Raw genomic sequence first — 16,575 nt, 5'->3', positions numbered from 1 at the left:
ATGTATATTTTAATTCATCGTTTTAAAGCATATATATATATTACATATATTTCGCTACATGAAGTTTCTATCAAAAGTTTAAAGCGAATTAATATTGACCAACTCAGAGGAATCTATCTAAACAAATTGGACCACTTAATGAATATTAATGTACTTGACATATATAGATGACTATGAAAAATTATTGAAACGAATGAACTGTATATTATGTAAAAAATTCAATATACATAGAGAAGGTTTACTCAAGAAACAGTCGAGAAACGATTTCATTTATTCTGCTTCTGGAATCAAACGGTCCAAGTTATGCAACGATTGTCAAAATCTACAGATTGTTACCAGCTTTATCTTCTTCGTGGTTTCATCTTAACCTAATTTTTGACCTGCAGACAATTCCCCGTGCTCGATAGGAATGCTCAACCGTAGTAAAGTATGAAAAACCTAATTAGTTTAAAAACATCTGTAAAAAGAAATGTCTAATAATATAATCATTGACATAACCGTCGCGTGCAATTCCGAAATAATTTCTTTTTGTCGCGTCAAAATCTAAATGATTAATTTTATCACGTAAGAGGCTTATCAATACCAACTGTATTACTGAAAATAACAATATATTGATAAGAACTCAAAAAAGGATTACAATAATATGCATTAAACAGACAGAAAAGATATTACCGACTATCTTGGTGGATTATGAGATCTAATATGTATAACTAAGTTGTTTGATATCAACCGTTATAATTCTTTTAATTTTGAGTTTCCGGCGCGTTTTCGCAAGATCCACGCATTGATAATAAACTCTAACGCGAGACCCTATGACCTCAAGCGAGTCTTATATGATATATTGAAATTCTCATGAACGTTGACTCTTCCCAAGCACGAGCAATGTTCACACTTTATGTTTTGAAATTGTACATTATTCGTAATGATTAAGAATTTATATTATTTTAATTTAAGAGTTATATAATATCGGGTCGATATAAAAGAAAATGTATGCAGAAGAGTATTTTAATATTTTTCTAACATCGCAAAATATTATACTGTTTTAAACTATTCTATTTTATAAACTTATGGATTTAGGAAGGAAATATAAAAATGGTATTGAATTCGTGTTTTGAAAAACAATTTCAACGTACAATTGTACAGGATTGTTCAATAAAATTGGTAAAATCGATTCTTAAAGTTCTGTACATAACGAGGATTTGTCTTATATCCATCAAGTCGAGTGAAGAAAATCTAATAAAGCCAATAAATATTTATGGCTTCAGATTGTGTGTCCTCGTCACAAAGGCAAAAAATATGTTAATAATTCGACTCGCACGTGTTCTAGTTTCTTCCCTTATTACGTAACAATTAGTTTTTGTATAAATTGAAAATAATGTTAAACATTTGATTTTCTCACAATGTATGTATCCGAAATTAATAGATTTAAAAAATTTCAGAATACAGCGGTGAATTAATATTCATTTTTCTCGTTTTTACAGAACATAGTCTTGTCCTTATTCATAAGATCAATGAGCAATGCCTCCACCGATCTTAAAAAGATTTTGGCCGAGAAAATTCCTAAAGAACAAGAGCGTATCGCGGCTTTCCGTAAAAAGTACGGAACCACCAAAGTTGGAGACATTACAGTGAACATGGTAATTCTTGTTTGTTGTGCAATTCTGACTATATCGTTCGTTTTTCTTGCTAAACATCTGATGATGAATAGATTATAGAACGTAACAGCAATGTTATTGCCAGAACGGAACGTTACGTGACAAAAATTATATATTAATAGATTAAGGCACATAGAAAACACAATACGTATTAACTTTTGTAATGTTCATAGGTGGACGATAAGGACTGTACATATAAACAAATTTGTAGGTTCTCGGAATAATTCTACCCACCTAACAATCGTAATCTTTGTATCACTTTCTCAATGATTTTCTGGAGGCAATAGAATTCTTTGTGTTTAATTTAACGAGATCTGACTAAGGAAAAAACTTATGCAATAATATGTAAATAAAATATTTTCTCCTTCTTTTCTTTCTTTTTTTCGTATGATACGTTGTATGCTTATGTTCCTATTCTTATATGTAAAATTAGATTACGAACGATATGAAAGTATAATTCAAATCAGTTTAAAGTACGGCTCCTGTAGTCAATAGTCAGAGATCAATGTCACCGAACATATCTCCCCCTTTTTCTTCTATCTTTTTGTGCCTGATGTTGATATCACGTGATAACTTTTCGTTACTTTTTAGATGTATGGTGGTATGCGCGGGATGTTAGGACTTGTATGGGAACCGTCGGTTCTAGATCCTGAAGAAGGTATTACATTTCGAGGAAAGTCGATTCCAGAGTGCCAGAAGATTCTACCGAAAATCAAAGAAGAACCACTTCCGGAAGGTTTGTTCTGGCTGCTGATTACCAATGATGTTCCTACGGAAGCCCAAGCGAAAGAAATCTCTAAAGAATGGGCCTCCAGAAGCGAACTACCTGATTACATAGTCAAAATTCTGAAAAACTTCCCCAAGTCGGTTCATCCCATGCATCAATTCTCCGCGGCGCTCACTATTTTAAGTACAGACAGTATATTCAAAAAAGCATACGAGGCAGGTATACACAAATCCAAATATTGGGACCCCACTTACGAAGATACAATGAACCTGATTGCCAGATTACCCGTACTCTGTGCCATGATATACAGAAACATTTACAAGGATGGCAAACTCGGGGCATCTGTGGACCCGGACGGAGACTGGTCTGGCAATTTCGCAAAAATGCTCGGTTACGATGACCCACAATTTGCTGAACTTTTACGATTATACATGACGATTCACGCTGATCACGAAGGTGGAAATGTATCTGCGCACGCGACCCATTTGGTGGCTTCGGCATTGTCCGATCCGTATTTGGCATTCGGCTCTGGAATGAACGGTTTGGCAGGTCCTCTTCATGGCCTTGCAAATCAAGAAGCATTGCTATGGCTAAAGAAGATGTGCGCTGAAATCGGAGATAGTCCCACTGATGACGAGCTGAAAGACTTTATTTGGAAGGCGCTGAAGAGCGGTCAGGTCATTCCTGGATACGGTCATTCCGTACTCAGAAAGACTGATCCTAGATATATATGCCAAAGAGACTATGCAATAAAGCACATGCTGGATGACAAACTAATCAAGGTAAAGTCCTCGAATAACTCATTCAATATTTGTATAAAGTTTCTATGTAGTTTATTCCTTACTAATGATTATATTCGTATATATTTAGCTCGTTGCTCAAATGTATAAAGTAGTTCCCCCCATTCTTATGGAACTTGGTAAAGTAGCAAACCCATGGCCAAATGTAGATGCTCATTCGGGAGTTCTCTTACAATGCTATGGAATGACAGAGATGCAATATTACACTGTCCTGTTCGGAATATCACGTGCTCTTGGTATTATGGCATCTCTGGTTTGGTCTCGTGCTCTCGGCCTTCCAATAGAAAGGCCCAAATCTCTAAGCACTGACAAGCTTATGGAATTGGTTAAAGCTAAATAAAAGAAAACTATTCTTATTCGTGAAAAATTATGGTCATTTCTAAGAGCTTTCTAAATAGCGTTTTTGCAACATAGAACGAACTTATTTACAATTTAATTGTCAAGCTCTTTAAGAAAATGCGCGTTGCTTTTTGTTAACTTATTCAATAACAATTTTAGAAGTAAAAATGACATAATTCATTGTACAGTTAGTAAATCACTAAGTATTTACTGTTGTCTGATCCCGCGGTGGAATTTACACGTGTGTACCGACTAACAAAAACCACTCGAAGGATCAGTCTCGTGATGTGACGCAAGAAATAAATTGATCAGCCGAGAATTTAGAATCTCTTTGACTTTCGATTTCTCCATTCGCGACAAGTTCGTTTTCGGCTCGTCCGTCGATTTATTAATTGTTAATATTACCAATATATATAATATTAATAATAATATTGCCAATCATTGTATCTTGTACCGATTACCTCCTTTCCATGGACCTTTATCTATGGGAGGGGAGAGTTTTCCGTAAGTCTAAGAGTAGTGGAGAGCGATAAGTAATCTTTTCGCAACGGTGAAAAAATCTTCAAAGCTTTTACCGTTCGATTACTAGACCATTAAAAATTGTTTCTTCGAAATTCCGTATTTCCTATCACCTGCAAATACTTTCTAAACAATCTACACTGTTTATTTATTATACATTTTAATTATTATTCATATATGAAAGGAAGGAATAAAATATAGTAAAATATATAATTTAAAAGAATTTTAAAACAAAAATGTAGAAAAGTTACTGCTCATTTATTCGAACTAATATAGCATGTACATAATTTGTTTTATAATCTCATTGTATTATACCGTAATTTTAATTAATAAAATCGGATAAACAGGATAGGAAATTGTATATTACAGTACATAGTTCTTTTTTGACATCTCATAAAAGAAAGTTTGATAAATTTATTTTACATTACTCTCAGTCCTTATGTTAATTAACAATCTTATACATGAACATTTCATGCTTGCTATGTTAATCAATTAAAAATAACCAATTTAAAACAAACATTTTTAAACTTATTAATTTTTGAAATTGTTTGATTAATATCTAATCATATAAGAAGCTTAAATGCAGACACATGTATTAGATTCACATGACTTATATAGTAATGAAATTAAACAACCTGTAGCTTGTACTGTATTTCAAAATTTCTATATAATGAAAGCTTTGTTAACGACAGTATATATTATAATATTGTGTATTTGTAGTAATATGTCATAATTAAGACAATTAATTGCTTCTTTTCTCAATATGAGAAAACTGCTATTTATTCTTATGAAATGTTAAATGTATGATCTCACTCTTGTTTTAGACGGCATTTGTCTTTCATACGATGATGTTAACAATTTCTACAATCGCTTTTCTCATATGTTACTAACGTGTGTGTTCTAAATTTTAGTAATTGTCAAATACTAGAGTATTTTTAGCTATACAAAAATTAATTACTATAATCATGAAGTAAATAAAATAAATGAGACAGCTGTTAATCGGATAGTTAGAGATTAGTAATACTTAAAATAATTCATAATATATATATTGAAGAATACAATAGATATATTTTTACAATCGAATGAGTTTTATATGACATATTGACAATATGACATATTACAAATGGAATTAAATATTCCCAATAAACAACCATCTCACTGTTGAATACTCGTATCACAGAGCAGTTTTCTGCTTCTAAATGTTTGGTTAGATTGATTGAATAACTTGCCTTGAAATTCTTAAAGATGTTTGCAGTATCAAGTATTAAGAAATATTTAAATTCTTGTACAGAACGTTGAAAAATATGTGGTTTAATTGGTGCTAAATTGAAGTTGACTTTTTACAAGTGTTTACTATTAATGTGAAGTATAAAAAACTATGTACATAGATATATTTTTGAAAACTGCACAGGCTAAATAGTTTTTATCTGCGCATTAACTCAATAGAACAAATAAAAATACCTCGTCTATCTTTATTGTTATATAAACAAAGGTGGACGGGATCAAGATTAAATTCTTTATCCTTCAAATACGCATGCAATATTTTCACTACATTTGTTATTGAATCAAAAATAAAATTTTATAGCTTTCAGACTGCAATTTTAATATAGCATTTATAGCTATAAATAATCGAATGTGCTCATAGACCATACATTAAATTTGGCAGTCCTGTTGTAAAGTATTCATAATATATATATTTTCTTATACACAGATAAAAAAATTTTTGCTATAGATACTTCTCTTAATGCAACAATATTTTCTATAAAAGACTCTGAATATTCTAAATTTTTCCATTTTCTTATAACATAATGTTTTAAATATATTTTACACAGAGAATAGTTAAAACATTATTTTAGTTTTATATCGTAATCATTTACCATTATATCTTATATCACATTAATAGATGAGACAAAATTTACCCGTCCACCACTTGATATATTAAGTGTCTGCAGCAATAATGTTAATTAATATATGCAGTTACACTTTAAGTTATGCATGAAGCTAATGTACCATTGAAAAAAGATCATTCATTCTTATATCATTTGTACAATTGTAGAGTGGCACAGTAACTTACATTGAACATATACTTTACAGTTTAGATATCTTATTATATTTAAAATCAATCCTCATAATGTACGTCATGTCTTTTTTAAACGTCCAACAATCCACTCAAGACCTTGATAAAGCCTAAAACATTACAAGTCATTAATAACCTTGTTTCATAAATAGGATTGTAACTCTAATAATGAATCTCTTTTTACCCCTCTCCAGTAAGTGCACAACAACTTTGTATGTGCCACTGATGTTTTTTAATGGAAGTTAAATCTAGTTGTCTAGAAATTTCAGCAGCTGTCATGCTACCTTTTAAGTCTTGTTTATTAGCATAAACTAAGACATTGGCTTTGCTTAATTCTTCATGATTTAGCATTGAGTACAATTCTTCTCTTATTACACCAAGTCTTTCCCTATCTGTACTATCTATAACCATAATAATAAACTCAGTATTAGTATAATATGTGGACCATGCAGCTCTCAGGCTTTGTTGTCCACCCAAATCCCACATTATGAAATGAATATTTTTCCAAACAACTTCTTCAACATTGGATCCAATAGTTGGTGATGTGTGAACAACTTCATTCATTAGGAACTGGTATAATATAGTAGTTTTACCAGCATTATCTAACCCTACCATAACTATTTTATGTTCTGAAAAATAAAAAGATTTAGTTACATTTAAATAAAAAATTTGATGAATTACAATTAGAAAATTTAATAGTTTAAATTATAGTTATTTGAATTATGTACTCAAAAATTTTAAGTATTCATCTTATAATGTGAAAGAAAGATATATGGAAAACATATGTTAACATATGTTTAAAGTAGGACAATGAAAATTTAAAGCAGTTTTAACAAAAATATATTAATGACAAGAGTAATTAGCAAACTCACAAAGAATAGTTTTACTTGTAACTATAATTTGTATTCACATCAGCATATGTCAAGGTTTATAATTCATTTATTTCAAACTTTCTATTTTTTATCATTGTATTTAATATTAAATTTTTTGTGATTAGAAAAAGCTATTATACCCATATCTTTTTTAAGCATATAGATATGGAGAATATAGTCATGAAGTTAATATAGATTTTACATTATCTGAGTAAATTTATTATTGCTAAATTTTGTGGATCATTTTTGTATATTATCAAAGTAAAAAAAAGAAGGAACACGACTTTTGCTCATATGATTTTAATAAATGATCATCATTTTTTACTTGTTATTAAGCATAAATTTATTGCAATTTTAAATTATTTATATGATGACACGCATAAAACAATACAATAATTGTGACACAATATTGTTACTACATATGATAAATTTACCTTCATTGCCAAAGAGACTCCACAACTTTGCAAATAATAATCCCATATTGATCAAAACAGTAAACCACTCAGTTAATATTTATTTAATAGTGTTTCTGTAGTGTCTTTTTCTCGATAAAAAAGATGTATCTAGTTCCAAAAGTGGGACATTTCATTGTCAGAGGGTTATGTACACTTTTCTGTCAAGTTCCTTTGCAATATGTTTGTAGTAAATTTGCTTCATTATTGATACATTATGATGTGAAATATATACTTAAGAACTGTTGTAAATTGTTGAAAATACAGTAAGGATAACCCAAAAGTGAAAGAAATATGTATACGAAAACCTTCCCTAATCTAATCAAGCAAATCGCGACATGTTGCTTTCCCAATTAAAACATCCATACGTTCGATGTGTCCAATCATCGTTTAGCAATAACTGAAAGCGATGTCAGTTTTGTATATATGTAAACTGATTGGAGCTAAAGGATTCTTAATTAAACGCGCGTAAAACGAAAACACTTAAAACTCTTAGAACGAAACACTCTTGACTAAGATTACCTAACCGATGTTGCTGAATCACTATCTGTCTTTTCCTTAAAAAAAAACAAGGGAACTAGTTATAGTGAATGTAACTGAACGAAGTTCACATAATTATAAAGACTTGATATTATCTGATATTATCTTATATTGTATTAAGATAAACTGTAATGTTAAAGATTATAATTAATATAATACAAACATTAATTTAAACCTTTTAATAGCAACAATTTTATTATATAGAATAAAATATAAATTAAACTTTAAATTTTAATGCCTTACAGCAAAAAAGATTACACATTTTATATGTTGTAAAAAGTTATAAATATTTTATATTTTATAAACATTAAAAAATTTTAAAGTACACAATTTTTAACAAATTAATCAGATTTATCCAGTTATTATTTCTTCTACACTATAATGTAAAATTTTTTAAATGTAATAAATATTTGAAAATTCAGTAGAATACTATCCTTATAAAGGCTAAGTTTTTTAGGATATGAAATAATAAAATGGAAAGTTCGAATTTTCCATCGTTTTAATTATCATTTAATATTACATTTATAATATATCTAAATAGTGATAACATTATGAAACGTTTTAATAGTCTCCGTAGTGTGTTAACATTATGCTGACGTTGCGCACCGCGATTGGCTTATGAAATGTCGGTTGATGTTGAATCTACTCCAGCATGAACATTCATTCTTGATCTTTGTGGGAAAGCATTCGGCCACTTGTTGCTTTGATATAAAACCAAAGAAAACAAAGTACATCTTATTTTGAAAAATAATACTTACTAAAATGAGTAAACCGTGAGTCATCTATACATTATTTCTGATATGTTAAAAATTTAAATTTGTAAAAAGGACTTAGATAATTGTTTTTATGATAATGTGGTTTATATAATCATTTCTATTCGAGTTAATTATAATAAATAATTAATTAATTTAAAAAAGTAAAAAGGAGAATAAATATAATCTAAATATTATAAATTAATTTAGAAAATCAATTTTTTCATTTGTATATATTGTAATATGTAATATATAATGTATGAGATAAGTATAATGTAAAAGATATATTTTCAAGTGACTCCAAATTTAGTAAAAAACATAATTTACTTTATAGAGTTGCTGATATTGCCCTTATTGGGTTGGCTGTTATGGGTCAGAATTTAATCCTAAACATGAATGATCATGGATTTGTGGTGTGTGCCTACAACCGTACAACAGAGAAAGTCAAATCTTTTTTGGAAAATGAAGCAAAGGGCACAAAAATAATTGGTGCATATTCATTGAAAGAAATGGTAGACAAATTAAAATCACCAAAAAGAGTAATGCTTTTAGTAAAAGGTAAATTCCTGTTGTAAATTATAAATTTGAAAACAAGAATTTGACCTCCCAAACTATTGTTAAGTCTATAACTACTCCTAAACTTGTATTTAGATGTGTATTTGTAGTGATACTGTGTGCTTCAGGTAGTATACTTAGTGTAGTTTGTATATCTTTCAGTTTTTAGTTAACTAGTATATAGTGATATACTTCTTGTCTTTTCTGCATTTCTGTTTTCTTTCTAATGTTCTAAGCAGAGGGATCATAACTCTTTAAAATCTGTGTTAGTTTACCATTTTCTATTCATTTTGGTCTTATTTCTTTGTCATTTAGTTTTGACTTGGCTTCTAATTTCCATCTTTTTCCTATTGCATGTTCTGTATTCTGTACATTTGTTTATTTTGTATTTATAACTCTTTTCAATTATCATTACTCATCCTAGTTTTCCTATTAGTCTTATTTGTGCATTAATTTTCTTATTAGAAGCAGTATTTTCATATCCAAGTATTTAGATCTTTTTAGTTCTATGGCTTTGTTAGTATCCTTATAACTCTCACTGTAGGTCAAGTCTAGCATTCTCCTTTTATTTTCTTCATATAGTTTGCCTGAGAATTTTATATAATTGAAATAATCATGTACAATACTATATCATCTTTAAAGCTGGCGCTGCTGTGGATGCATTTATTGAACAATTAGTACCTTTATTGTCTCCTGGAGATATTATTATTGATGGTGGTAACTCTGAGTACCAGGATACTGATAGACGAACTAAGGAGCTAGAAAAGAAAGGAATTTTATTTGTTGGTAGTGGTGTTAGTGGAGGTGAAGATGGTGCTCGATATGGACCATCTTTAATGCCAGGTGGAAATCCCAAAGCTTGGCCACATATTAAACAAATCTTTCAGGTGATTTTTTTTAGCATTGAAATATAATTATTTATTTAGTATATAATATAAATTACTTAAGCATACATATTTTTTTAGTCAATCTGTGCAAAAGTTAATAAAGAACCTTGTTGTGATTGGGTTGGCGAAAGAGGTGCAGGACACTTTGTAAAAATGGTACATAATGGTATTGAGTATGGTGATATGCAACTTATTTGTGAAGCATATCACATTATGCGAAATGGTTTAAAACTTAATCCAGAAGAAATGAGTCAGGTCTTTGAGGATTGGAATAAAGGAGAACTTGACTCATTTTTAATTGAAATTACGAAAGATATCCTTAAATATAAGGATGAAAAAGGATATTTATTAGAGCGAATTAGGGATACAGCTGGACAAAAAGGAACTGGAAAGTGGACAGCTATTGCAGCACTAGATTATGGAGTACCTGTAACTCTAATAGGAGAATCAGTCTTTGCTAGGTGCCTTTCTGCCTTACAAAGTGAAAGAATAGAAGCAAGCTCAGTATTGCAAGGTCCTGATGCTATATATCAAGGCGACAAGAAACAGTTCCTAGAGCATTTAAAGAAAGCTCTCTATGCGTCCAAAATTATTTCCTATGCACAAGGATTTATGTTATTAAGAGAGGCTGCTAAAATTCACAATTGGAATTTGAATTATGGTGGTATAGCTCTTATGTGGAGAGGAGGATGTATTATAAGAAGGTACACAGATTTTTATGGAAATTTTATAATAATTTTGGTAACAATAATTTATCATTCAATTTTTGCTTTTAGTGCATTTTTGGGAAATATAAAAACAGCATTTGAGAAGAATCCAAAACTGTCCAATTTATTATTGGATGATTTCTTTGCTAATGCAATGAAAGAATGTCAAGCTAGTGCTCGGATAGTAGTATCTACAGCTGTAACATTAGGCATAGCAACTCCTGCATTATCAACTGCTTTAGCTTTCTATGATGGCTATAGAACAGCTCGACTTCCAGCAAATTTACTTCAAGCTCAACGAGATTACTTTGGAGCTCACACCTATGAATTACTTGGGCAAGAAGGAAAATTTGTACATACTAATTGGACTGGACATGGTGGAAATGTATCTGCATCTACATATGATGTATAATGATTATTAATATAATTTTATGCTAATAAAATGTACATATAGTTGATAAATCTATCAATATGTATTAGATCTAATAATAATAACTGGTCTTTTTAAACAAAATATTTTCAGCAGTTTTACATAAAGATACAAGTTTATTAAAAAAATATGTTACATACATTTGTATATGTGTGTAAATTATTTGTTCTTTCTTAAATTATAAACTGATATTTTTAAGAAATAAAGATTATTATCCTTCTATAATACATTACTTTACTAAAATACAATATATAGACATGCATACAATCTTATACAATAAAATGATGGGCCAATATACACTTGTATACATATATATGTGAATGCATGCGCACGCGCGTGTGTATCAGGAAACTTTATATTTATCCAGGAAATGAAAGCAGTAATAATTTCTAACATACACCTACCTATGTACATATGCTTTCGTATAAGAAAGTCTGTATTATGAAAAAATAGTAGAGCATGACTTGTGAGTCGCTCACCATTCTTGTGAAATCAAAGCGGAAGTAATTTATCTAACCTATTTGTTGTTACAATTATAACTATGTCACATTTCCAAATAACAATACATATATGTGATTTTAAATAACTTTTCTAATATATTAACAAAATTTATTAAACACCTAATTTTAAATTAAAAAGCTTAATAAGAATATAACATTTAGATTGACAATATATTCATATCGACTAAAATGGAAATCCAAGTAAAAATAATTTCGCGCCATGATTCACCAAAGTTAAATAAAACTTCATATAGCTTAAACTAGCATATATTATATGTAATTAGTATAATTATATACGTCTTCCTTATTTTCATTTGTACTCAAATAATATCAATTTCAATTTATACGATTGTATGATAACGTTAGTAATTTAATAAACATAATATTTGGTTTATTTTAAGTAATATGTATGTATCTTTCTTTTAGATAGGAGTGTAAAGGAAGTTTTTATTGTAATTTTATTATTTATTCCATAATAATGAATTTTAGAGAACATTAACAGTATAACTAATACTTTGTAGTATGTTTCATCTATGAAATTCTGAAAAATATTCTAATACTACTACATACCTATGTACATACGTTACTTTATACATGTGAGAAACTGATCTCGTAGAACCCTATTTGAGCCGTTCCTGAAGCACATCGGCTTAACTGACCATAGACGGGCGACGTAGTCTGCATCATTCATTTGCAAAATGGCTGACCACAGGGAAAGGGATTCATACTATTCACAAACGGATTTAAGATCAAAAAATGATGATCCACCGAATTCACGTTTATTTGTTATATGCCACAAAAGTCTTGAAGAAGATGATCTTAGAAAAGCCTTCGAAAAGTTTGGGAAGATCGAAGATATTTGGGTAGTGAAAGATCGAACTACGGGGGAAAATAAAGGTAATTTCTCTTGTCTACACAAGAAATCAATAAGAGTTTATTTTCTTTTTAATCATCTTTTACATATTTGTAAATTTATCTATATACACATTTTTTATTTATGAAAATTGTTTATTTATATGCTTTTTACGAGTTATTCAAACATTTGAAAAGTAATGTATCTTGTTTACCTAGGAGTCACATACATTAAATTTTCAAAAACATCAGAGGCAGCTTTTGCTCTTGAAGAGATGAATGGAAAAATGTTGGGTTCTGTTGGAAGACCTATTAAAGTAATGATTGCTTCAAAGTAAGAATTATAATAGTTATTCCAAAATATCTTTGAAAGACTATTCTTTGTTGATATATTTATTTGTTGATAAATGTGAAAATCTAGATATTTGTTACAGTCGTGATCAAGGATCTGTCAGAGAAACAAATGAAGAAGAAAGATGGGTACGTCTCTTTTGTGTATTACCTAAGTCTATGACAGATGGAGAACTTCATCGAGAATTTTCAAAGTTTGGGTCTATAGAATATGCAACAGTAGTTAAAGACAGAAATACGAATGAATCAAAAGGCTTTGGTTATGTAAAATTTCAAAAAGTATCTAGTGCAGCGAAAGCATTTGAAGAATGCGATAGGAAATACAAGGCTGTATTTGCAGAACCAAAAAAACCAAAACCTGAACATATTGATGTGAAATATAATAATGGACTATCTTCTCATTATGATAGCACTGGTGGAGGTTATAGTTCATCAAATTTTGGGAAGAGCAGTATTAGTTTAGAAATTGCCACAAATTATCCTAATTCTGAAGGTTATACACATTTGCAAGTAATTGCACATCCAGCATTGAACCAAGATCAATTATGGAAATTATTTGACATTGTACCTGGATTGGATTATTGTCATTTGAAAAATGACGTACGATATAGAATGCCAAGAGGTCAGGCTGTTGTAGTATATTCTAATCCTAGTGCAGCAGCATATGCAAGAGAAAAATTTCATGGTTTTGAATATCCTCCTGGTCATAGGATGATAGTTAAGCCGGATTTATCAAGTGCTCCACCAAAAAATGCAATAAAACCTGGTAGTTCTGCTGCTGGAATTGCTAGTGCTAGGACAGATTTGGCACATTTAGCTGAAACTATTGCTCAAGCTACATCTTTAATTCAAGCTGCAGGATTAACTGCACCAAGTGAGAGATTATTTTATCTACATAATGTGATAATGTATGATTTTTTTGTTTAATTATATTTTTACTTAATTAGGTTTAGAGCATTCAATGTGTGTGAAGTTACCACCTGTGCAACCAATGGCTAGTATAGATGCAGAGGTTGCTAAAAGGTGCTTCATTGTATGTGGACCTCCAGTACCTCCAATATTTGCCATGAAAGATGCTTTCTGTAGATTTGGGAACCTTATAGATGTTTACATGCTTCCAGGGAAAAATTGTGGTTATGCAAAGTATGCCAGTGTGCAAAGTGCAAATGAAGCAATCGAGGTATATTTTATCATGCTTTATTTCATCATAATGACTTTTTCTAAACAAATAAGACAGTTAAACAGTAATAATCAATCTATAAAATAATAACCGTAGGTTTTACACGGACAAGAAATTTGTGGATCTCGATTAAAAGTATTAGAAGCAGAAGAGCGTAATGTCGGTGAAGATCGTAGGAAACGACTACGAACGGACGAAGACGAAAATTAAATTTTTTTTGTATACCTCGTAAGTAAATCGCTGAGTACATGGCAAAAAGAAAGGAGGGAAAGAGAGAGGCAATTAAATATTAACACCCTGACGTTGTAACTGACGATTACTTTACTCGAAAAACAGGAGAAAATGTAATTTTTCTATTTGTCTTCACAGACTGACTGGTATACACAAGCTGGACGCACGCAATAAAAGAGACGAATTTTAAGACTCACTTGACCACGTCGGGCCCGCATCCAAGGAAACTCCAACTACCTACTTTTAACTACCGCTTACGTTCGCGATTTCAACGTTACTGAAACTTTAACGATACTTTACTTTATCCTTACATGTCGTTACACGTACACCTGACTTCCTAATTTTATTATTTTAAAAGGCCTGTGCGAAAAGTGATCTTAAATATTCTAGTTAAGAATATACAGAATACAAGAAATTAGTTAAATTTGGAACTTGTATCTTTACCACAAGGAAGGTACATGATATCGAGTATACTCGAGGTGTTTATTGTTGTATGGTAATATACTATAGACATTAATCAGAGGTAAGAGTATTTCTCATTGCATATATACTTTTGTATTAAAGTTATACTGAAATGAAGATATATTCAAACAAATCTATAAAAAGAAAAGAATGAATTTATACATTAATGATTAAGGGAATTGAATAATTTTAAAATAGAGAATATAAAATGAAATTACCTTTTAATATTTTATATTCTTAATTGCAAAACAAGAAATATGTAATTATTAATTATAATATTAATTTTATTTATTCGCACAGGCTTTATAATATAACCTGCTGTAGGATTAGTAAAACAAGTTTTCTTTATAATTTATATCCAATAGTTCTGTATTATTCTTTTATTAGATGTAGTATGTATGGAAGAAAACGTAAAGCAATTTATTTCTTGTGTCTGTTTCAAGAAATATTTTCGTAATTGCGAATAATAATATATTTCGTAGAATTTAAATTCCAAAACAAGATATATTCTGCAGAATAATACTTTTATTTTTAAATACTTTTCAAATGTGATTTTATGGATTAAAACTCTACGTGATATAAATCAAAATTATATTTTTGTGAATATAAATATAACGAAGCGTATTTGAAAAATATTTTTGTGTAGATTAAAACTATATTTGACTAAAAGTGTATTATGTTTTATTATAGCTTACAATAATAATCTTAATTTTAATTACACCAGATGTACATAATTCATTTTAAAAGATTGTATTATTAATCAGATTTAATTATGTTACGTATTTCTGTAAAAACAAAATTAATTTATGTAATTACACAATTGGAAACAGAGAAGTAATGTGAGTAATTACAAAATTTTCCATTCAAGTATTATGAGTAAATCTTGTTTTGGAATCGTTTCAGTATCACATATGTTTATGTGTATAAAATATACTGACATATTGTTTTCTATAATTAGACCAAATTTCCTGGAAAAAGATACGTTTTCTTAGGAAATTAATATTATGTCCATAATCACATTTGTCAAATACCAATAATTGACGCACAACATGAACGTTTTATGATGGACACTTTTGTACATGTGTTAGACTGTTCTACTCAATGACCATACACAATGATGTTTTAGGAGACTGTAACTGACTTGTTTATTTGGTGATATTAAAATACACATTAAGTATTCAAAACCTCACACTGACTTCCACTTATTTTTTTTTTTTTTCACACTGAACAGAATATCCTATTTTACACTATGTTTATAATTTATTAACCTGACGTGTTTTTTCTGTTAACTTTCAGGATATCTCAAGGATTCAAAGATGTGTACCTGATGACTGTGATATAGCAGAGTAAGATACTACTATTATTGTATATACAAAACGTAAAATATAAAGAATAAATTATAATTTTATATAGTTCCTCCTTTTTATTACTGGACGGAGATTATTATGCCGATCAGAAGATTATTGTATTTGTACTTGTTTACGCATTTCGCTTTTATACTGCACTTTTAAGGTATACCATGTTTATAATTTATTTTTAGCATATTTATTTGATATGCTCATAAAATGTGCAATAAAATAACATTTATAAAAAAGGAGTATGTTATGTTATTTTTAATCGATTCTCGAATATGATCTATTGCCTCAAATTTAAACCGAAAGATATTATGGAATAAAGTTGTCAGCAG

General features: G+C 29.6%; 4 protein-coding genes across 6 annotated transcripts in view; 3 read left to right on the top strand and 1 right to left on the bottom strand.

Moving 5' to 3' along the window:
• Positions 1–4,220, top strand: part of LOC139995955 (probable citrate synthase, mitochondrial) — a 64,912-nt gene extending 60,692 nt beyond the window's left edge. The window contains exons 3-6 of one of the 2 annotated variants that reach the window (XM_072019933.1): positions 29–1,402; positions 1,482–1,637; positions 2,247–3,164; positions 3,253–4,220. In XM_072019933.1, coding sequence (XP_071876034.1) covers positions 1,512–1,637; positions 2,247–3,164; positions 3,253–3,522 — 1,314 coding nt within the window. In that variant the 5' untranslated portion in view covers positions 29–1,402; positions 1,482–1,511 and the 3' untranslated portion in view covers positions 3,523–4,220. Of the gene's footprint in view, positions 1–28; positions 1,403–1,481; positions 1,638–1,828; positions 2,001–2,246; positions 3,165–3,252 lie in introns of those variants that run through there. The other variant, XM_072019934.1, reaches the window with a different exon arrangement.
• A 57-nt stretch (positions 4,221–4,277) lies between these two features.
• On the bottom strand, positions 4,278–7,998 carry Arl5 (ADP-ribosylation factor-like 5). The gene is made up of 3 exons (XM_072019944.1): positions 7,424–7,998; positions 6,302–6,746; positions 4,278–6,227 (listed from the first exon to the last, which is right to left on the bottom strand). Exons 1-3 carry the CDS (start codon positions 7,467–7,469, stop codon positions 6,179–6,181), a joined length of 540 nt encoding a protein of 179 aa, XP_071876045.1. The 5' UTR covers positions 7,470–7,998; the 3' UTR covers positions 4,278–6,178.
• Positions 7,999–8,588: 590 nt separating this feature from the next.
• On the top strand, positions 8,589–11,539 carry Pgd (phosphogluconate dehydrogenase). Its single transcript, XM_072019931.1, has 5 exons — positions 8,589–8,754; positions 9,068–9,291; positions 9,931–10,175; positions 10,254–10,879; positions 10,952–11,539. The coding sequence occupies exons 1-5, from the start codon at positions 8,744–8,746 to the stop codon at positions 11,292–11,294; spliced, it is 1,449 nt and encodes a 482-aa protein (XP_071876032.1). The 5' UTR covers positions 8,589–8,743; the 3' UTR covers positions 11,295–11,539.
• An 887-nt stretch (positions 11,540–12,426) lies between these two features.
• LOC139995952 (RNA-binding protein 45) lies at positions 12,427–16,485 on the top strand. 2 transcript variants are annotated; one of them, XM_072019930.1, is made up of 6 exons: positions 12,427–12,709; positions 12,884–12,998; positions 13,099–13,889; positions 13,963–14,195; positions 14,292–14,423; positions 16,185–16,485. In XM_072019930.1, the coding sequence occupies exons 1-5, from the start codon at positions 12,511–12,513 to the stop codon at positions 14,403–14,405; spliced, it is 1,452 nt and encodes a 483-aa protein (XP_071876031.1). In that variant the 5' UTR covers positions 12,427–12,510; the 3' UTR covers positions 14,406–14,423; positions 16,185–16,485. The 2 variants fall into 2 exon arrangements, with proteins under 2 accessions (XP_071876031.1, XP_071876030.1); XM_072019929.1 differs by lacking the exon at positions 16,185–16,485 and adding an exon at positions 14,565–16,077.
• Positions 16,486–16,575: the final 90 nt, after the last annotated feature.

This window comes from Bombus fervidus, chromosome 16 (genome assembly GCF_041682495.2).
Source record: "Bombus fervidus isolate BK054 chromosome 16, iyBomFerv1, whole genome shotgun sequence".
In the NCBI taxonomy this organism is placed as follows: Eukaryota; Metazoa; Arthropoda; class Insecta; order Hymenoptera; family Apidae; genus Bombus; species Bombus fervidus.
This window is presented reverse-complemented; position numbering and strand designations above follow the sequence as displayed.